The 24,020-nt window shown below is 34.3% G+C and overlaps 1 protein-coding gene across 1 annotated transcript in view; it reads left to right on the plus strand.

The window, feature by feature from the left end:
- The window catches only part of BRD10 (bromodomain containing 10), a gene marked incomplete at its 5' end in the record, with an annotated part of 106,340 nt that overhangs the window by 61,192 nt on the left and 21,128 nt on the right, over positions 1 to 24,020 (plus strand). Inside the window, 2 exons of the mRNA XM_022573673.3 lie at positions 2,850 to 2,929; positions 17,401 to 17,490. Coding sequence (XP_022429381.2) covers positions 2,850 to 2,929; positions 17,401 to 17,490 — 170 coding nt within the window. The remainder of the gene's footprint in view (positions 1 to 2,849; positions 2,930 to 17,400; positions 17,491 to 24,020) is intronic.

Below are 24,020 nucleotides of genomic sequence, written 5' to 3' on the forward strand. Positions count from 1 at the left end.
CCCTAAGAATTGTAAACAATTACCTGCCTCCCTTTTTCTATCCCCAAACTGATAAAATTTCTGATGAAGTATAGGATTCTTATATTTAAGGATCATTTCTCTTGTGTGCTAAATGCTGTACGTGCAAAATGAATAATAGGATTTCTGTTGTCAGTAATTTCCAATCTAGTAAGGAAGAGAAACATATAAACAGATAATTATAATACTGTATGATAAGTGTTACATTAATTGATATGTGTACAAAGTCGAGTGGTAGCACATAGGACATAAGAGCAAGAAGAACTAAAATGAAGGACTAAGTTAATTAGAGAATTTGAAGAAGGTTAAAAGATAATAAACATTTTGTTTAAACCTTTACCACAACTTAGCTAAGGCACATGAGAACAACCGCTAACATTTATTGGTGATTTACCATGTGCCTAGCAGTAGTCTAAGCTCTTAACGTGTTTTAACTCGTTTAATTCTCACAACATAGGTGATATCGTTATCCCTATTTTAGAGATGATGAAACTTCACAAGGAAATAAAATAATTTGCTCAAGGTCTTGCAGCTAGTAGGTGGTTAGAACTGATATTCCAACCCAGGTAGTTTAGTTCCAAAACTCAAGCTTAAAACTACTGCACAGTACTACTTCTAGTTACTTAATAACATTTAAGTATCTTAATGACATGATGAAAGGAGATGCCTAGTAACCACCTCAGCTGCTTAATTTACTTAATTTACAGTCAAACAGAGTGACTGTTAGAGTTAACTGAGAATTTAGTACCTTAGTGCCTCTGTGGCAACAATATGAAATTAATTGGGAATATCAAGAGTGACCTCTGTTGTGCTTATAAAGAAATAAATACAAAATCAAATTTTTTTTAAAAAGCTAGTTAGAGGAGTGCTGAGGGGGTGGGGAATAGGAATGAGGAAGGATTTCATTTCCTTCAAATTGCTGTCTTAGGTCAGCAAGCAGTTAAATCTTTTCCCATGAACTTTCAAGAATAGTAAAGGTAGCATATAGAGGAAAGGCATTTTGGTGTTCAGATTTATCAGTCCCCTTGAGAGGTACCTATTGCATCCAGTTTAGAAATCAGTAACTAGCTGTATTATAGAGATACCAAGAATTTAATCACTTCTCCTTGAATATTGCTAAAGCAGCCACCCACCCATTTGTTTTTGTATGAGTTTAGTTCTAGTGTAGGTACTGTGTGAGCACATAAGCAAATAACAGTGATAAGAAATATACATTAGTTTTTTTAAATTTATTTTTGGCTGTGTTGGGTCTTTATTGCTGCACGTGGGCTTTTTCTAGTTGCGGCAAGCAGGCGCTACTCTTCATTGCGGTGCGCGGGCTTCTCATTGCAATGGCTTCCCTTCATGCGGAGCACGGGCTATAGGTGCGTGGGCTTTAGTAGTTGTGGCTCGCGGGCTTAGTTGCTCCGCGGCATGTGGGATCTTCGTGGACCAGGGCTCGAACCCATGTCCCCTGCATTGGCAGGTGTATTCTTAACCACTGCACCACCAGGGAAGTCCCTACATTAGGTTTTTAAATTTAATTGTTACCTAGTGGAACAAAACACTAAAACCCATGTGAATCTCAGCCACTGAAAATTTGCAGTAGTTCAGGTATGGTATACTTGCATTTTATTGAGTCAAAGTTAGAAATGACCCAAATTACAATTCTGTGATATGATTGAAAGAGGAATACAGAAGAAAATACAATTATATTGTAAACTGGAATTGCGCTTATGAGTTGAATAAAATGTTGCAATAAAATCAACTGTTTTCATGCAAGATCACATCTATGCAGGAAAACATTTAGAAAAGAACAATAGGGTTTATGTAGTATAGCAAAGTTGCTTTCGGTACTTAGTCATTTTCTCTTTTAAAAAAAAGTAATTTTTAAGATGATTTTAGCCTGCAAATGATTGTGAACTAAAATTAACTTTTAAGTATTTCTAATTAATTTTTTACTCCCTACATAGATTGTAAGCTCTTGGAGGACAGGGTTTCCATTTTATAATTTTTTGTTGTCCCCATAAAGTGTACTGTATCTCATGTTTGTTGATTAAGTAACAATTTATTAATTGATTTTGCTGATTGCAAATGGGGGGAAAAGCATTTACTTGACTATGTTTCTTACTAGAAAATAGAGGCTATATGTATGTACACATTTCTTTTGTCTGGTTAAATACATATTTTAGATTATATGTACTTTATGCCATGAAATAGATTTCTTTAAGAATGTGGATTTATTTTTCCTAGTGATTTCTGATTGCACAAATGACTAGGTGCACTTTAAAGGGAAATGTTTACCTTGTTTTAAAACTGGTTATTGAATACTGCCAACGGCAGCCCATTAGGTGAGTGCAGAACTAAAGGGATAGAAGGAAAACCCTGTTTCCTAAGCTACTGAGAGGATTTTCACATTAGGTTGAATAAAGACCATAGTCTTCAGAGTATAGTTCTATGCAAGTTCCTGACTACAGAAGTCATTGTTAAAGGTAAGGTTTTTTCTTATGTAACCTCATTTTAAGTGTGAATTAGATTTTAACTAAGCAGTAGTAATGTGACTTTTTTGCCAAATCTTATTGTAATAAATTCTGGTACTGTGCAACACATTGGAGATTATAATAGTTTGGTTCTTATAGAAAGAAAACACCATTTGTTAATATGTCTGTTACAGGTAGTTATAGTTTAATGTTTGCTTTTGCTGGGGCTTGTTTTGATTCATCATTTTTATTTGACTCACTAGAAGCCATCTGTTAGTTATAATTTAACTTTCAAGGTTCTATGTAATTTGGGTTTTGTTAATGAAGTGCTATAAACAGCATTATGAAGCTTTTCTCTTTTAATCTTGAAAGGAAAAAAATCCATATCTAAAAAAGCAATCACAAAGAAGAGGAAAACTGTCACAAAGTCACCTACTGTACCAGAATTTCAGGTAAATGTTTCAATTTTGTCTCAATACTTTTTAGTTTAATTTTTTGTTTCAGTGTTTATATTGTTCCTCAAGAGATTGGCTAAATTCCGCCATAACACACAATACTTTTAATGAGATGTTTCCAACTATGACTTTTTCCCTGCAAGTGTAGATATAGCTAAAATTTAATCTGCTAGTATTTCAAAAATTTTTACCTCTCTTTTTGTCTCTTGATAGTCAAAAATCTCTGTGGTTTTCTGTACGCTATACTGTTTTGTAGAAGTAATTTAATAGAAATATATATATATGTATCAAGTAAATGTGTAGATGAAAGTCTTCCAAGAACTAACTATAATTTGTACATGGTAGCATTGTGTAGGTAATCCATTTTATTTTCCTTTATTTGGGCACTATAGAAATAGCAGACTTACTAACTTAAAAAACAAAACTTTTAACACAGCTATATATGAACTTCAGAGAGAATATTAAGTAAATGTTAATTGAATGGTTTTTTAAACATTTCTGCAAAAAGAAAAAAGTACTTGTATGTACTGCTATCTGATTATGTGAAGAGTTTTCTGTTTGTAGTTGATACTAGAATAAGCAGAGAAGTTCACCCTAGTTAAATAATACTTTTATTTTCTACTTTATAAAAGATGAGTTTCTACAACAAATGACTATTTCTTTAAAATTTTTCTTTGTATTAGTGTGTCCAATCTATTTCTGGTTTAGATTATAAAATTAACACTTAATTGCCAAAAAAAAAGTGATGTTAAAATGAATTTCTGTGAGTCTCAAAACTAAAGAAGGTAAAGGAGTAATAACTATGAAAATATTGATAATATGTAATGTGAGTTTTACAGTTACCTATATCCAAAAATGTAGACACATCTTTTTTTCAGTAAAAATTCTATTTTGGAAGTGTTTTTTATGGAAGCTACTAATTGGTAAAATTTAATACTTTTAAATGAACAGTAAAAGAAAATAGACATTTTTCTTTTAGTATTTTAGAGTATTTTTAATGACATCCTTAGGATGAATTACAACCATTTCTACAAAATCCTTTTATATAAAGTAACCTTGGTTCCAGCATATTCAGTTAAAAACAAAAAAGTGTATTTACTGTTTACTTAGAGGCCTTTCTACCATTGCTTGTGTGTGTTATTTAATGCTATAATAGTATATTGTCATTCATTCTTCCACTGATTTCATGCTAGCCTTTGCTATTTCTCCCACTCATTTTTTCCTTAATCCCTCAAAGTATTCATCCTGGCAGTATGGATCTCAGGACAGCTCTGGTCCACTGTTGATATTCCCCTTCATTCCTGTATTAATGGATGGATTTTTATATGTAATAAGTGGCACAGACAGCATAGACAGTTTTTGTTTTGTTTTGTTTTGTTTAATTGCAGGTGGTATTCATTAGTGAGGCATGAAATCAGCTTAGTGGATTGCATGACCAGCATTTCTTTTTTAAGCTAACAAAATTAAAATAGAAATTTTAAGAGTTTCAAATATAATAAGGGTAATATTGTTTCATAAAACTTTGGTTTCCATTGTGTGTGTTTACTGACATGCAGTGTAAAATGTATTTTTGACCATGGGTTGGGGGCAAAAAAGTATGAAAAACACTGTCGTAAATGATGTTTTTAGTTAGTTACCGACCATTTGCTTACCACTCAGAAACTTAAGGTCAAAAGTACATGTTTTGCTAGATTGAACTGCTTAAAATAAAGTGCTCTTCCTGGTTCTTAAGGTGTCCTAGAAAGAAGGCGGGGTTGGGGGTGAGAGAGGGGTGTGTGTGTGTGTGTGTGTGTGTGTGTGTGTGTGTGGCTAGGGTTGGGAAATAGACTTATGAGAACAGTTGTTCTTATGCCTGGTTTACAATTTAAATACCATGGTATTTATGAGAAAGAAAATTGACAGCTATTTCCCAGGAAATAGGTCATTTGCTTCAAATAAGCAAAGAATAGGACATAGTATTAGTCACTAGTAAACTTTATTGTTACATGCAAAACTTATAGTTTTGCCTCTCATAATAATTCTATGTAGTTTGTTTCTTTAATTATTTGAAAGACTCCTACATATAAGAAGACTGGTTATTATATAACAAAGAACTGAATTTATTTCCTTCTCAAAAGCTCTAGCAGTATGACATTTAGCACCTCAGAAACATATCCAGGAATTAAATTGTGTGAAATGTTGGTTTTTGTTGTTGTTGTTGTTGTATTTAAGTTCTGGTGAATTAAAAAAGTGAATCCTGTTTTGACCTCAGCTACTTTTTAATTTGATAGTGGTGGTTGACTTTTTAAAAACTAGATCAAACCTATAAGCCTGTTTGCTTCAGGAAGAATCCGTGTTTATTTATATACACAAGTAAAATATCTATACCTCAGTGTGAAAAAATAATCATCCCACCCCTATTTAAAGTATACACTGTAAGCAGTCAAGGACCTATTGTATTTATATTTGTGTATATATTATAATGGGACTACCCATATCTGTACCAGTTTTTCCTAGCAGTTATATCAGTGGTTCTCAAACTTTAAATAGTATAAAAATAATCTGATACTTTTATTAAAAATGAAAAATCGTGGGTTTCATCCTCTAAGGGTCCATCCTTGATTCAGTGGGTCTAGGTGGATGTCAGTAATCTGGATAGTGCTTAAGCATATGGATTCTGGAACCAGGCTACTTAGGTTCGAATGCCATCTTAGCCCTAACTTGATAACCTTAGGTAAGTTACTTAACCGCTCAGAGCTTCCAATTCCTCATCTGTACAATGGAATAATAATAGTTCCCACTCCTAGGATTGTTGTGAGGATTAAATGATAGAACTTACTGTTTTATTATCTTATTTTTTCAAATAAGCATGCCAGATGCTTTAGACAAAAAATACTGTGTTTATGAGCAGGAAAATCAATCAATTAAGAGCATCTATTACTGACCTTTACCACTTTTTCCAGGAACTTAAGACCTTGAAATAAATCTTAGATTTGGTCATATTTTATAAATCATGAAATTTCATCATTAAGCCTACAAGTATTTGAAAAGTGAAAAACTGGGTAATATTATTTGCATCATTATATTTTATTAGAGGGAAAACTTATGCTGAGCCCTCCCTACTCTAGTGTTATGTCGGGTTATACATTTGGCATATAGGGGAACTTGTCATGTTTTTCTACTTAGCAACAATTGTAAAAAGCTAGGAAATATTTTTATTTTTAGTCTTTAGCATGTTGGTGATAAAAGCTTTTATGTCAAATTTAACAGTTACTGATTACTCTGTTAAACTGACTAAATTATTTTTTGTTTTTCTGTGTTAGTTTTTTTTTTTTTTTTTTTTTTTGCTGTACGCGGGCCTCTCACTGTTGTGGCCTCTCCCGTTGCGGAGCACAGGCTCCGGACGCACAGGCTCAGCGGCCATGGCTCACGGGCCCAGCCGCTCCGCGGCATGTGGGATCTTCCTGGACCGGGGCACGAACTCACGTCCCCTGCATCGGCAGGCGGACTCTCAACCACTGCGCCACCAGGGAAGCCCTCTGTGTTAGTTTTATAATGTAAGACTTTTATATTGAAAAGTGAATATTGATTTTCTTAATAAAGTTCATTTTTACCCAGAAGCCTTTTAATTTGTTTAATATTTGGGAGAGAAATTTAATATGTGAATTCTCTTTTTGTACACAGTTATAACAGTCATACAAAGTGTTCTTTATATATATATATATATATATATATTTTTTAGCATCTTTATTGGAGTATAATTGCTTTACAATGGTGTGTTAGTTTTTGCTTTATATCAAAGTGAATCAGCTATACATACACATATATCCCCATATCTCCTCCCTCTTGCGTCTCCCTCCCACCCTCCCTATCCCACCCCTGGAGGTGGTTACAAAACACTGAGCTGATCTCCCTGTGCTATGTGGCTGCTTCCCACTAGCTATCTATTTTACATTTGATAGTGTGTATATGTCCATGCCATTCTCTCACTTCTTCCCAGCTTACCCTTCCCACTCCCCATGTCCTCAAGTCCATTCTCTACTTCTGTGACTTTATTCCTGTCCTGGCCCTAGGTTCTTCAGAACCATTTTTTTTTTTTTTTTTTTTTTGTTAGGATACGCGGGCCTCTCACTGTTGTGGCCTCTCCCGTTGTGGAGCACAGGCTCCGGACGCGCAGGCTCAGCGGCCATGGCTCACGGGCCCAACCGTGAGCCCATATATATGTGTTAGCATATGGTATTTGTTTTTCTCATTCTGACTTACTTCACTCTGTATGACAGACTCTAGCTCCATCCACCTCATTACAAATAACTCAATTTTGTTTCCTTTTATGGCTGAGTAGTATTCCATTGTATATATGTGCCACATCTTCTTTATCCATTCATCTGTGGATGGACACTTATGTTGCTTCCATGTCCTGGCTGTTGTAAATAGAGCTGCAGTGAACATTGGGGTACATGAATGACTCTTTTTGAATTATGGTTTCCAGGGTATATGCCCAGTAGTGGGATTGCTGGGTCATATGGTAATTCTATTTTTAGATTTTTAAGGAACCTCCATACTGTTCTCCGTAGTGACTGTATCAATTTACATCCCCACCAACAGTGCAAGACGGCTCCCTTTACTCCACACCCTCTCCAGCAGTTGTTGTTTGTAGATTTTTTGGTGATGGCCATTCTGACTGGTGTGAGGTGATACCTCATTGTAGTTTTGATTTGCACTTCTCTAATGATTAGTGATGTTGAGCATCCTTTCATATGTTTGTTGGCAATCTGTATATCTTCTTTGGAGAAATGTCTGTTTAGGTCTTCTGCCCATTTTTGGATTGGGTTGTTTGTTTTTTGATATTAAGCTGCATGAGCTGCTTGTATATTTTGGAGATTAATCCTTTGTCAGTTGCATCATTTGCAAATATTTTCAACCATTCTCCGGGTTGTCTTTTTGTCTTGACATGTTTCCCTTTGCTGTGCAAAAGCTTTTAATTTTCATTAGGTCCCATTTGTTTCTTGTTTTTATTTCTATTTCCTAGGAGGTGGGTCAGAAAGGATCTTGCTGTGATTTATGTCACAGAGTGTTCTGCCTATGTTTTCCTCTAAGAGTTTTATAGTGTCTGGCCTTACATTTAGGTCTTAAATCCATTTTGAGTTTATTTTTGTGTATGGTGTTAGGGTGTGTTCTAATTTCATTCTTTTACATGTAGCTGTCTGGTTTTCCCAGCACCACTTACTGAAGAGGCTGTCTTTTCTCCATTGTATATTCTTGCCTCCTTTATCAAAAATAAGGTGACCATATGTGCATGGATTTATCTCTGGGCTTTCTATCCTGTTCCATTGATATATATTTCTGTTTTTATGTCAGTACCATACTGTCTTGATTACTGTAGCTTTGTACTGTCGTCTGAAGTCAGGGAGCCTGATTCCTCCAGCCCCGTTTTTCTTTCTCAAGATTGCTTTGGCTATTTGGGGTCTTTTGTGTTTCCATACAAATTGTGAAGTGTTTTGTTCTAGTTCTGTGAAAAATGTCATTGGTAGTTTGATAGGGATTGCATTGAATCTGTAGATTGCTTTGGGTAATATAGTCATTTTCACAATGTTGATTCTTCCAATCCAAGAACATGGTATATGTCTCCATCTGTTTGTATCATCTTTAATTTATTTCATCAGTGTCTTCTAGTCTTCTGCATGCAGGTCTTTTGTCTCCTTAGGTAGGTTTATTACCAGGTATTTTATTCTTTTTGTTTCAGTGGTAAATGGGAGTGTTTACTTAATTTCGCTTTCAGATTTTTCATCATTAGTGTATAGGAATGCAAGAGATTTCTGTGCATTAATTTTGTATCCTGGAAAATAAATAACACTTAACTTGCAACAACAACAAAAAATTTGTATCCTGCTCCTTTACCAAATTCATTAATTAGCTCTAGTAGTTTTGTGGTAGCATCTTTAGGATTCTCTGTGTACAGTGTCATGTCACCTGCAAACAGTGACAGCTTTACTTCTTCTTTTCCGATTTGGATTCCTTTTATTTCTTTTTCTTCTCTGATTGCTGTGGCTGAAACTTCCAAAACTATGTTGAATAATAGTGGTGAGAGTGGGCAACCTTCTGTTCTTCGTGATCTTGGAGGAAATGGTTTCAGTTTTTCACCATTGAGAACGATGCTGGGTGTGGGTTTGTCATATATGGCCTTTATTATGTTGAGGTAGGTTCCCTCTTTGCCTACTTTCTGGAGGGTTTTTATCATAAATGGGTGTAGAATTTTGTCGAAAGCTTTCTCTGCATCTATTGAGATGATCATATGGTTTTTCTCCTTCAATTTGTTAATATAGTTTATCAGATTGATTTGCGTATATTGAAGAATCCTTGCATTCCTGGGATAAACCCCAGTTGATCATGGTGTATGATCCTTTTAATGTGCTGTTGGATTCTGTTTGCTAGTATTTTGTTGAGGATTTTTGCATCTATGTTCATCAGTGATATTGGCCTGTAGTTTTCTTTCTTTGTGACATCTTTGTCTGGTTTTGGTATCAGGATGATGGTGGCCTTGTAGAATGAGTTTGGGAGTGTTCCTCCCTCTGCTATATTTTGGAAGAGTTTGAGAAGGATAGGTGTTAGCTCTTCACTAAATGTTTGATAGAATTCGCCTGTGAAGCCATCTGGTCCTGGGCTTTTGTTTGTTGGAAGACTTTTAATCACAGTCTCAATTTCAGTGCTTGTGATTGGTCTGTTTATATTTTCTGTTTCTTCCTGGTTCAGTCTCAGAAGGTTGTGCTTTTCTAAGAATTTGTCCATTTCTTCCAGGTTGTCCATTTTATTGGCATAGAGTTGCTTGTAGTAATCTCTCATGACCCTCTGTATTTCTTCAGTGTCAATTGTTACTTCTCCTTTTTCATTTCTAATCCTATTCACTTGAGTCTTCTCCCTGTTTTTCTTGATGAGTCTGGCTAATGGTTTATCAATTTTGTTTATCTTCTCAAAGAACCAGCTTTTAGTTTTATTGATCTTTGCTATCATTTCCTTTTCCTTTATTTCTGATCTGATCTTTATGGTTTCTTTCCTTCTGCTAACTTTGGGGTTTTTTTGTTCTTCTTTCTCTAATTGCTTTAGGTGGAAGGTTAGGTTGTTTATTTGATATTTTTCTTGTTTCTTGAGGTAGGATTGTATTGCTATAAACTTCCCTCTTAGGACTGCTTTTGCTGCATCCCATAGGTTTTGGGTCATCGTGTTTTCATTGTCATTTGTTTCTAGGTATTTTTTGATTTCCTCAGTGATCTCTTGGTTATTTAGTAGTGTATTGTTTAGCCTCCATGTGTTTGTATTTTTTACAGATTTTTTCCTGTAATTGATATCTAGTCTCATAGCGTTGTGGTCAGAAAAGATACTCGATACGATTTCAATTTTCTTAAATTTAGCAAGGCTTGGTTTGTGACCCAAGATATGATCTATCCTGGAGAATGTTCCATGAGCACTTGAGAAAAATGTGTATTCTGTTGTTTTTGGATGGAATGTCCTATAAATATCAATTAAGTCCATCTTGTTTAATGTATCATTTAAAGCTTGTGTTTCCTTATTTATTTTCATTTTGGATGATCTGTCCATTGGTGAAAGTGGGGTGTTAAAGTCCCCTGCTATGATTGTGTTACTGTCAGTTTCCTTGTTTATGGCTGTTAGTATTTGCCTTATGTTTTGAGGTGCGCCTATGTTGGGTGCATAAATATTTACAATTGTTATATCTTCTTCTTGGATCGATCCCTTGATCATTCTGTAATGTCCTTCTTTGTCTCTTATAATAGTCTTTATTTTACAGTCTATTTTGTTTGATATGAGGCTTGCTACTCCAGCTTTCTTTTGATTTACATTTGCATGGAATATCTTTTACATCCCCTCACTTTTAGTCTGTATGTGTCCCTAGGTCTGAAGTGGGTCTCTTGTAGACAGCATATATATGGGTCTTGTTTTTGTATCCGTTCAGCCAGTCTATGTCTGTTGGTGGGAGATTAATCTATTTACATTTAAAGTAGTTATCAATATGTTTGTTCCTATTACCATTTTCTTAATTGTTTTGGGTTTGTTCTCGTAGGTCTCTTCCTTCTCTTGTGTTTCCTGCCTAGAGAAGTTCCTTTAGCATTTGTTGTAAAGCTGGTTTGGTGATGCTGAATTCTATTAGCTTTTGCTTGTCTGTAAAAGTTTTAATTTCTCCATCAAATCTGAATGAGATCCTTGCTGGGTAGAGTAATCTTGGTTGTAGGTTTTTCCCTTTCATCACTTTAAATATGTCCTGCCGCTTGCTCTGGCTTGCAGAGTTTCTGCTGGAAGATCTGCTGGTAGCCTCATGGGATTCCCTTGTATATTAATCATTGCTTTTCCCTTGCTGCTTTTAATATTTTTTCTTTGTATTTAATTTTTGATAGTTTGATTCATACATGTCTTGGCGTGTTTCTCCTTTCATTTATCCTGTATGTGACTCTCTGCTTCTTGGACTTTATTGACTACTTTCTTTCCCATACTGGGGGACTTTTCCACTATAATCTCTTCAAATATTTTCTCAGTCCCTTTCTTTTTCTCTTCTTCTGGGACCCCTATCATTCGAATGTTTGTGCGTTTAATGTTGTTCCAGAGGTCTCTGAGACTGTCCTCAATTGTTTCATTCTTTTTTCTTTATTCTGCTCTGTGGTAGTTATTTCCACTATTTTATCTTCCAGTCACTTATCTGTTCTTCTGCCTCAGTTATTCTGCTATTGGTTCCTTCTAGAGAATTCTTAATTTCATTTATTGTGTTGTTCATCATTATTTGTTTGCTCTTTAGTTCTTCTGGGTCCTTGTTAAATGTTTCTTGTATTTTCTCCATTCTGTTTCCTAGATTTTGGATCATCTTTACTATCATTACTCTGAATTCTTTTTCAGGCAGACTGCCTATTCCTTCTTCATTTGTTTGGTCGGGTGGGTTTTTACCTTGATGCTTCATCTGCTGTGTGTTTCTCTGTCTTCTCATTTTGCTTATCTTACTGTGTTTGGGGTCTCCTTTTCGCAGGCTGCAGCTTCATAGTTCCCGTTGTTTTTGGTGTCTGCCCCCTGTGGCTAAGGTTGGTTCAGTGGGTTATGTAGGCTTTGTGGTGGAGGGGACTAGTGCCTGTGTTCTGGTGGATGAGGCTGGATCTTGTCTTTCTGGTGGGCAGGACCACATCTGGTGGTGTGTTTTGGGGTGTCTGTCACCTTATTATGATTTTAGGCAGCCTCTCTGCTTATGGGTGGGGTTGTGTTCCTGTCTTGCTAGTTGTTTGGCATAGGGTGTCCAGCACTGTAGCTTGCTGGTTGTTGAGTGGAGCTAGGTCTTATCATTGAGATGGAGATCTCTGGAAGCACTTTTGCCATTTGATATTACGTGGAGCTGGGAGGTCTCTGGTGGACCAGTGTCCTGAGCTCGGCCCTCCCACCTCAGAGGCACAGGCCTGACACCTGGCTGGAGCACCAAAACCCTGTCAGCCACACGGCTCAGAAGAAAAAGGAGAAAAAGGAAAAGAAAGAAAGAAAAAATAATAATAAAGTTATTAAAATTTTAAAAAATTATTAAAAATTAAAAAGTCATACAAAAAAGAGGGCAACCAAACCAATAAACAAATCCACCAATGATAACAAGTGCTAAAAACTATACTAAAAAAAAAAAAAAAAGGACAGAGAGAACCCTAGGACAAATGGTAAAAGCAAAGCTATACAGAGAAAATCACACAAAAGCATACACATACACACTCACAAAAAGAGACAAAGGATAAAAGAATATATATCTTTTGGGAAGTCTGAGGTCTTCTGCCAGCGTTTAGTAGGTGTTCTATAGGATTTGTTCCATATGTAGATGTATTTCTGATGTATCTGGGGGGAGGAAGGTGATCTCCACGTCTTACTCCTCTGCCATCTTGAAGGTCCCAGAAAGTATTCTTAAAGCTTAGTTTGTCAAGTCTCAATAAGATAAGTCTTTAAAATAATTTAAAAGCCTTAGTTACCATGACTCTGCTTTTTGTTGGTAATCAAAATCTTTCATGTCATGTGTACTTGTTCCTATTCCATATATGTGACTTATTCAAAAGGCTCCTTTGCAAAGGAAATCCAGAATCCAGCTGTTGACTAAGACTTACATAGTAGTATTATTTTTAAACATAAGCATAAACTCACTGATCCAACATACCTCTGAAAAAACTCTATTTTTCCATTTAACCAATGGAGAAACTAAGGGATATGAAATAAAGTACTATCTTCAATGTGACAAATTGGGACCAAAAGTAAAATTAGAGTTTAACTGCTTCACTGAGTTAAGGACCTTTTGATTGTATTGTTATTTTGAATTGCTACCTTTTTTCTTTAAAACTATTTTTCTTTACACATACATCCTTATCCTTCTCATTTGTTCTTCATTCATGTGAAATGTATCCTAATAAAATGAGTATTTTCAACTTCAGCTTTTTGTTTCACTTTTAACATCATGGGGTTTTACTTTCCCCTTAAAATTTTTTCCATTTTTATATATAGTACATTGAGAGAAACATCAGGTTTTAATCATATAGTGGTATAAAATGTTTTAACTTGTTAATCAGACTTACTTGTCATGTCACACATGATATCTTCATTTGCAAGTTTTGAAGTAGTCAGTATTGCTGATATGATGATCATAGAAGTGAGAAGGAATTTTCCTGTCATCATAGTCTTAACAGATGTCAATATAATTTTATTTTAAATATAATATAGATTTTGAATTTACACCATGCATTTATTGTTTTACTTATAATTTTTTAAATAAATTATTGGAGTGTTTTATTAGAGTGGTAGTAAATGTGATCCATTTTATTTGGACCTATTCATTTTGACTGCATTGTTTTCCTTTTGCTTTTTAATGTAATTTACTATATTCTTTTATTTTTGTATGCTACCTTATTTGTGTCCTTTTTGGAATCAATAAAGTAAATACCTCTCAAACCTATTGAGTTTATACCCAAAGGGCATAATATCTAGCTTGAAGTAGTGATAAAATAAGAAATAATTTACTTTGTAATTTTTCTGAGTTGTGGTCATGGAGTTCTTTCAGTCTCTATAGGACCTCCCCTCCCCCACTGTATACACACACTTCTGCTTCTTGAGTTGGAGAGAGGGCCTTTTAATATTTACCATTTAATAGAAGTGAAAGCTTAGGTATAAATTAATTCTTAAAACTATAATACATGTTCAATTATTGTTAGTTTTTTTGTTTTATTTTGTTTAGAGGGAACCCTTAAAGAATATGATCTAGTAGGAGGAGGAGGAGTCCTAGGTTCCATGGTTTTCTCTCTGAGTGTGTCATCTTAGGTTACTTTATCTCTGTTAATTTTAACTAGCTTGTATATGAATTGGAGATACACCTTTTTAGCCTTTGCCAAGGTTTGGACCAAATCACATTTTGGGGGCGGTTCCTTTCAGCTCTATGATTTATGATTTTGTGACTCTTTCATGGGTTGCATCAAGTGAAAGGTTAATTTGAGGGAGAGTGTGACATCCTTGAAAAGGTTCTTCCTGGGAGATAAAGCTCTTCTTCAAACCTCTGCAGTATGACTGAAAACCTTCTCCTATGAGTGTTGGCAGTGTGACCCATCTGTAATCCAAGCTGCTATGGAGCTTTCCTTTTCACCCCTGGAGGCACCGAGCCTTAGATATTTTTTTCAAATTTAAGGTAATGAGAAGGAGGTCTTAATAAGCTGTTTTGCTTTGTTCAAATAATGCGTCTGTTCTCCTTATTGAGGTGAACATTTCTTATTGGATTGATTCTATTTTTAAAAGCACCATTTGAAAATGAATTGAGTTTAAAGGCCACACATATGCCTTACTTTGTAGAGAGAAGGAATAGAGTGTATATATGACAGAATTGGCATAAATCAAATTATTTTTCCCTTGATATCAGTAATAAAATTAGAATTATGTTCCCATACAAGAACTTTCTAATATCTTAACTTGACTGTATATTTTGGGTATATATATTAGGTATTACATATATATGTAGAGAGAGGTATATATTAGTATATAAAGAGTATAAATTGTCATGTAGATATTAAGCTATTTTAAGATAACTTCAAAGTAAATGTTGCTAAAAATATTTTGACCCTCAAATTCAGCAAAATTTATGTTTGAGTCATGTCATTTAAGAAACATTTGTCTTATCATTGTGCATTTAATTCACTATTCCATCCCCTATTTAGAAATTAATCTTTCTGAATTTTCATACTCATTTAGCTCCATACTACTAGCATGTTTCCATAGCCATGCAGATTTGTAATTCATAATCATTTAGTACATTATTGCTTAAAAATGTGATCTTCAGACCATACCTGGGAACTTGTTAGAAATGCAGAATCCTGTGTCCTGCTTCAGACCTACTAAATCAAAAACCTCCTTTTAACAAGATTCCCAGATGATCCTTATGCACGTTAAAGTTTGAGAAGCACTGATGTAGTACAGCTTACTTATAGCTCTTAGGCTGTGGAGATCATTCCTGATTTGACTTCACAACTGTGGTATCTGTTCCCTTAAACGGAATGTAAATATTTGCTTGCTAATTAAAATATCTTAAATTTTTTAGGATGTGGTCAGGTGTAGGGGTATATGTTTTCATTGTTACTGTAAGTTTCTACAACGAACATGCAAAATGTACCCTTACTCCATGTGTAATGAGACAGCTGAGATGCAAGTGAAAACTCCTCTGAGCTTTGCCATATGTGCAAATGAGAAATCCATGGTGTGCTATTGACTAATACATCAAGTTCAGTGAAAAGGGTGTAACCATCTACAAGCTCTGTGGCAAATTTGACATGGTAGTCATAATAGCAGATTATACAATGGAAAGTTTAGTTCCCATTGAGTACTTTCTAGAAACCTGGTGTAGGGCCAACATGGTTCTGAGGCTTTAGTGATATAACAGAAGTTGAAGACATTATCTAGTTCTAGAGGCACTTAGATAATTAGCTAGTGCACTGCTTAACCATCAGCATTTCTTCCATAATTCTAGATTTGGCAAATGGAAATGTGTAGTGTGTAATATCAGCTGCACTGTCCTACTACATCATCTCATACTGTTTTCTATTCTGAAATTATTTAATTTGGGTTACTTAAATACATATTTTCCCTGCTTTGTCAGTTCTGTGAGTTTGAAATTATGTAGATGTTTCTAATAATTGTTAATACTAAGTATAATTTATATTATCTGTGATAACTTTTTCTTTGTCTATTAGGTTGAACCATGTTGCCATTTTTGTAGATCAAAGGCATATCAGCGATTTCGTATGGTTCAACTTAATGATAAAGAAAGTGTCAGTGCTCCTAGTCTCTCATTTTTGTCACACAGTCATGAGGAATGATCTTGTTGTAACCTACTTTTGCTTTTGTTGTTTTTGTTTGTTTTCTTTTAAAAGAAAATATACCTTTTAGGAAAACAACACCCTTACAAGAAATTAATGAATGTAAGAAACATGGGACTGATAAAAATTTAATGATGAATTAGTAGCTTTATAAGTATAGTGGGTTTATTTTTCATTATCACACAGTATAAACATTACAAGATTTTCATTAATCTAAAACTTTTCCTCTATATGTGGTTGCAGTTATCTTTTAGAAATCTTCTATTCCTTTTTCACAACAGATTTTTTAAAATATAAGCTTAAATTATTTTAGAAAAAAAAGTAAAATGTATCAAACAAATTGGAAAAATTCAGTATAATTATACAAGAACTAAAATGTAGTTACTAATATTTTTGTTATTGCTGTTGACACTTCACTGTTTAAATCTTTAGTAATTAAGCCAAACTAGTTTGATTATTAATTAATAACGAAAGACCAAGTGTTTTGGCCATTTGCCAGCATTACCAAGGTGAAATTAAATGAGCCACATAATTATGAAAGGAAATAGATGCTATCTCTGGAGATGGTTTTATTAAGGACTACTAAGAAGATCATATTAAGAATGTATACGTAATTTCATTAACTTCTTTGAATATATTCATATAGTTGAAGTCCCTCTTTATTAGCAATCCCAACAGCAGTAATGCAATTTGTTAAATTGTATAGTTAGCAACCAAAGCAAAGGTAAAATGATAGTTCTTCAAGGGTGCATTTATTCACCTGCTAGGAGACTGCTTGATGAAGCATTTCTTAAAGGTGATTCAGTAACCTGTGAAATCTAGGGTGAGTTTCCAGATCTTTGTCATTCTGGGCTGAAAGTTAAGAATGTTAAAAAAAAAAAAAAAAAAAAAGTACCTGGATTATAAAGCAAACTGAAAGGTGGGGATGTGGGGTGAAAGCCTGAAGTTCATACATCATAACAAGTAAATACCTTTTAAAATATAAACTGCGGAGCTTTCTTTGCATTTTGCTGTTACAAAGACAAATAATTGTGAATTCAGTGTGTGTTAAAACAACTTCTGTTACCACATTTTGGGTGTTTTATATTATGTGTTATCAAGCTGTGTTTTTGTGTTTTATTTTAGCTTATTTGCACTAATCTTGATGAACTCAGGGAATTAATCACAAAAATCGAGAATGAACTCAAAGATCTGGAAAACAGTAGAAAAAAATCGGTAGGTGTTGATCCAAAAGTTCTATCTATTATTGTCAGCATTAAAATTTATTCCTGCTTCTTCCTAAAGCCTTTTTAAATCTTGTTGTCCTGAGTTACATAAAATTTGCAATGAAAAATAGAAACATTGTTTCCTTTATTTCTCCTATGTGGTCTAGTTTTCATTTTTAATACACAAAAATGGTGCTGGGGCAAGTAAATTAATTTTGTTTGCCTGGTTTATATCAGGTATAGTTTTAGATATTTCCCAGTATACTGGTTGGTTGTTTTCTGACTGGTAGTTTTTTGGGTAGTGCTTACCTTATTATATATTATAATAATATAATTATTCTTAATTATAATTATATGTTTTTAATGGAAGTTTATTGCTTAGTAACATAAAATTTCAATTAGCTCTGACATAAATAACGTATGTAAATTGTTTAATCTTGCCCCAGACGTTTTTGATACATGCTTAACAATATGTCTTTTTTAAGAACCTTTGTCAGCTGAAGGTCTTTTTTTAACTTTCACTATACTAAATTCACAATTAATCTTTACCTTCACTTTTTATTGTTCTTGAGAGACTAGAGTATAAGGGGCATTATTTTTATTCACTCAACACATGGTAAAACAATTATTTATGAAATCAGTAATACCCATTTAACTGACATTTATAATTGTGTTATAGATTTGAAACACAATTACATACCAATAAATAAATGGAGAAGGCTTTAAGCATTGAAAAAAATCAATCACCATTAAAAAAAATCCCTTTGTTTTATGCCTTAGGAACATCATGAAACCACTTTTAGGTCTTTGCTCAGAACCTGTTAATCTAGAATGATGTATGATAATAAGGTTAGTGATACAGCAAGCTTCATTCATATCAGCAGATTTGTTAAAGTCATTTTATATGCTGTTCAGAAAGAACATATTGGTAGCATTCTGAAGGAAGGAAATTAAAGTACCATAAAAGTACAACCTTCTGAGGTCGTTTAATACAGAGGTAAAACAGCCTTAAGCACTTTGGAAGTCACTCATATGATACCCCTGAGAGTATAGCTATAATCTAAGAGATGGGATAATGTTCATACTGATAGCCATCAATTAAGAAAACATGTTCAATACACATTGTGTACAATATATAATCTGAGAATGCAGAAAACTGTATATTTTACAATTATTTCCATTAAAAATGGTTTGAATCCTTATTAGACTGTGAGGGGTTTTTTGTTTTGTTTTGAGTGTATCAGCAATCTCTTCATATGGAATGAATCCCAAGTGTTGTTTTAAAACTTATCTCTGTGATGTATTTCTCAAACTATATTAAAATATTTTTTCCTCAGCCAAAAGTGTTTTTTTAAATATATTTTATATGTATGCTTATAAAGGACTGATTCTGTTCTTTAATAGGAAAGAATAGTCTTAATCAGGGTTTTATTTATAGTTTTTTTGCAGAAGCCATTTAGTCCATACTTCATGACTCTAAACAGAATTCTGTTAATTAAATTTGCGAATTGGTTTTTATTAGCTGCAGTTAGAGAATAACATATGCATTTTAATTTGTTCCCATATTATGAATTAGGGTTTTCTTCTTAATGGATAGTTTTAAGCATAATTGGCTTATATACTTATTTATAGTATGTATTGTAAGAGAAAAAGACTTTTGCAGGCATCCTTGAGTTTTTCTGTAAAGCCATCCACCCCCCTGCCATTGGTGGTATGAGGTATAAACATATTGCCTTCCTTCACAGGAACAAGTACAAGAGTAAAAGAAAACATAAATTACAAATATTTGACTCTATAGTCCTTGGGGACATGTTTATCAGAAAATTTTAGGTTATGTATGGGTTTTAACTGATTAGATTTTATGTCTCTAAATTTTTAACTTGTCCATGACCCTTGATATTTGCATATTAGTTTTAAAATATGTTTTCTGCTCTTCAAGAAATAGAAATTCTTGGAACTGAACTTAGTGGGGATAATGTTATTGAGATTACCAGTATACAGGCTACTTTCCCCTTAAATTACCTGACTAAACGACTGTTTTCATGAACAACTTATCTCAATCAATGAAATGGCCACACAGCATAAAGGAAATAATAGTAGAAGTTTGCATCTCAGTGCCATTCCTTATTTTTTTTTTTACAAAAGCTGATACTGAGTGTGATAAATGTTATTGTAATAGTTCACTTTATTGAATTTTTATGTTAGTATTGGAGAATACCAGTTTATTTGTCTGTCATCATTTGGGAATAAGGGGTTCCACTTAACTGAATTTTCTAGGAAGCTGAAACCTAAACCTTCAGTACTAAAATTCTTCCTTTAATCATTTAATGAAAAATTTTCCCTGCCTCCTTTATACTGAACATAATTTAACACTTTTTTGATGACTCAGGGATCATTATGAATATCCATAATTGTACTGATACCCTAAAAATCTATTGATCTCAGTTACTCTAAACATTCACCAATAGGCCTTTAGATTATTTATTTTGAAGGATTTTGTCTGCTTGTTTTTTTGCTTTTGTTCTGTCTCTTCACTGTCAGCCTGTCATTTCTTATGTGTGTCCATGTACTCGCCCTAGCTGATATACTGTCGATTACAAAGCAAGTATCCGTATTATTAGAATTAGGCTCATAGTAAGGACCTGAGGAATTTTATTAATGAAATATATGAACTTGGTAATAGTGATAGCCATTTTGCTTATTCCTTGCTTGGTGAGCTTCCTTCACTATTGCCAGACAAATGAAATATTAATATTGATCTTCATGAGAGGATATCACTGTAAAAAATAGTGTTTAGAGTCAAAACAATTCTTTTGGGTTGGCCAAAAAGTGCCTTCTGTTTTTTAAGTAAAAATAAAAGACACATTTTTCATTTTCACCAAGAACTTTATTGAACAGTGTATTCACCCTTTTGTTCCACTACCTTCTGCCATTTTTCAGGCAAGTTCATAGTTCCTGAAATACTTTTTATCTTTTTGAGCAAAGAACTGTTCCAGGTGCCTTTTATAGTCTTCCGGGAAATTGAAATTTTTTCCGTTAATAGAATTTCTTAAAGACCGAAATAAATGGAAATCTAAAGGTGCAATGTCTGGTGAATACGGCAGATGAATTAGAACTTCCCAGCCAAGCTGTAACAGTTTTGCCTGGTCATCAAAGAAACATGCAGTGCTGCGTTATCCTGATGGAAGATTATGCGTTTTCTGTTGACTAATTCTGGATGCTTTTCAGCGAGTGCTACTTTCACTTGGTGTAATTGGGAGCAGTACTTGTTGGAGTTAATTGTTTGGCTTTCCAGAATGAGTTCATAATAGAGGACTCCCTTCCAATCCCACTATATACACAACATCACCTTCTTTGGATGACGACCGGCCTTTGGTGTGGTTGGCGGTGGTTCATTTTGCTTGCCCCACGATCTCTTCCATTCCACTTTATTTTACAGTATCCACTTTTCATCGCAGGTCACAATTTGTTTTAAAAACAGAACGTTTTCTTTACATTTCAGTAGAGAATCACATGTAGAAATATGGTCAAGAAGGTTTTTTGCTTAACTTATGTGGAACCCAAACATCAAAACAATTCGCATAACCAAGCTGATGCAAATGATTTTCAACGCTTGATTTGGATATTTTAAGTATGTCAGCTATTTCCTGCGTGGTATAATGTTGATTGTTCTCAATTATTGTTTCAATTTGATCACTATCAACTTCAACTGGTCTACCTTACTGTGGAGCATCGTCCAGTGAGAAATCTGCAGCACGAAACTTTGCAAACCACTTTTGACACGTTTGATCAGTCAGAGCACCTTCTCCATACGCTGCACAAATCTTTTTGTGCGTTTCAGTTGCATTTTTACCTTTCTCGAAATAATAAAGCATATTATGTTGCTTTTTTCTTCCGTCTTCAATATTAAAATGGATGTCTTGGGCTTCCCTGGTGGCGCAGTGGTTGAGAGTCCGCCTGCCGATGCAGGGGACACGGGTTCATGACCCGGTCCGGGAAGATCCCACATGCCGCGGAGCGGCTGGGCCCGTGAGCCATGGCCGCTGAGCCTGCGCGTCCGGAGCCTGTGCTCCGCAACGGGAGAGGCCACAACAGAGGCCCGCGTGCCGAAAAAAAAAAAAAAAAAAAGGCTGTCTTTTTTAAATCCACACTGATATGACAGCTGTCACATATAATCTAACAAAATTGTTTCAAATGAAGTTAAAGACAACTAAGTGCCACTAGAGCCATCTTACGGAAAAAATCAAAGGAACCTTTTGGCCCACCCAATATTATTCATCAGCAGCTTTCAGATCTACGATGGCTTCAGTAACAAGGAAGACATATTCCATATAAACATTTGGTTGTCACAAACGCTCTTACTAAAGATAGAAATTACATATGTGATAGAGGATTTAATGTGGATTCGTTTAAAAACCTGGCTGCTTTTGGGAGCTCCTCTGCAGGGCCTTTCTAGATAGTTTTTCCTACCAAAGCAACAAGGAAGAATTACTCCATTTCCTCATCCAGGTCAACATTCCATTAAAAAAGCTTTCTTAATCTCTTAGAGGTTTTGCCATTGAGCTACTCATTGTACTGGAAGATTTACAATCCTTTAAAATCTAGATTGTTTACTTATTCTTGCAAGACAACTAATTCTACTTATGATTTATAATGTGAGGAGAGAAAAAATGATTTAATTTTCTGAGTTTGCTTTAGTTCACTTGATCCCATTACTTCATTTAAAGGCTTATTCAAAGAGAACTCAACGTCCTTTACGTCCTCCAGTGCTATACCAGACATCTGACTGATATAAATCGAAGTATGTAGTTTGACAAAATCCTTTCATTTTGTCTATCTCATTATTATTTAGATCATAGGATTTTTTTAGTGCCCTAAAGGAGAAATCATGACATTTTATTGGTTTTTCTGTGTGTGTGTGGTTTTAGTCAAGAGAGAAAAATTGCATTTTGCTTAATTATTTGGAAAGTAGTCTTTTTAATTTAGGAAATTTATTAGTTTTCCAGAGAGAGCTAAGATATTGATAAATTTGCCTGATCCTATTGTATTTGAAATTTGTTAGACATTTTTGCTGTCTAAATAATCAAACTTGGTAGATTTTTGTCAGGCTAATACAGAAGTGGTTATATTTCTGAATTTCTCATGTGACCCTTTTTTTCTTACATTTCCTTAATTTCCTTATGTTTTATATCATAATTTAGATCTTCAAAGAGGTTTTAGTCTTTTTGATAATGAAAAATCAGTATAGAGATAAGGAAAAGGGAACATTTGGCAAAAAAAAAGTTACAAGAAAAGAAAGCTTTTCTGGATTATGAAATGATAAATGATAGTCTTATCAATATAGATAAACTAAAATTTTAAATATAATACCCTGTCTTTCTAATACACCTTTTAGCAGTTAAGCACCTCCACACTGAGCAAGTTTTAAGACAGACTTCAAATATTTCTGTATTTCATATTCAGTATGTAAGAAAAGCTATAAAATTGCCTGTACTCTTTGATCCTATAATCCTAATTGATATTTAACTTTTATTTTCCCTCATTTTTCACCCTACTCCCCTACCCCCCCAAAAAAGTAATTTACACAATAGTGTGTTCAGCAGACTGTCTCTAATAGTAGAAATTTGGGAAAAGCCCATATGTCCAACAGTAGGGAGATGACTAACCAAGCAATAATATTAACACAGTGGTATATCATATGGCTAGTAAAATAAAATATTTGTAGATCATTGTTACTACATGGAAGTATTCATGAAATGTTAAATTTTTTAAACATCCAAAAAATATATGCTTAATTATTATAGTATGTCAAAAGGCATGTTTTTTAAGGCATGTTTAAGAGAATTAGGAATTTCAAGTCATAAATAAAATTAATCTCTATTATGTTCTTAAAATAATTTAAATTCATAATACAATAATAGCATTTAATCTTGCCTAACCAAAGGCTGTGCATTAGCTAGATCAAACATTAGAGAAATCAGAAGCTTAGATCAGAGGTAGTGACACCCTAGTTTTTGGTCACAGAGTTTTGTAAAAGCCGGTGGTTATCAGTGAGTAATGATTCTGCCCACCCCACCCCTGCCCACCGCTGCTATGAGACTTTGGCAATGTCTGAAGACATTTTTGATTCACGTAGTTGAAGAGGTGGTACTGGCACTTAATGGATAGAGGCCAGCCGTGCCGCTAAAAATATTCTACATTGTAATGATCCTACGGTGCACCTGACAGCCCCGCACAGCAAATAGTTATCTGCCCTCAGATGTCAGTTGTGCAGAGATGCAGAACCCTGGCATATGCCTGTTTTTGCTCAGGGCCCTAGTGTCTCATAATAAGTTGCTGCTGCCAGCTTATTATGGGGAGAAAACAAGTTGATGTTTTGACACTTAGGTAGAAATCAATGAAATCATATGCCAGATTCCATGATTGAGACCATTTTATCATATCGTATATTTCTAATTAAGACTTCTATTTGATGGAACTTGTGAATGTCAGTATTAACCTTTACCCTTTATGATTCTCTCAGATAGTTAAAAGAATTCT

Source organism: Delphinapterus leucas, chromosome 6 (assembly GCF_059928025.1).
Source record: "Delphinapterus leucas isolate spDelLeu-1000000601 "Yukka" chromosome 6, BTC_Dleu_Yukka2, whole genome shotgun sequence".
NCBI lineage: Eukaryota > Metazoa > Chordata > Mammalia > Artiodactyla > Monodontidae > Delphinapterus > Delphinapterus leucas.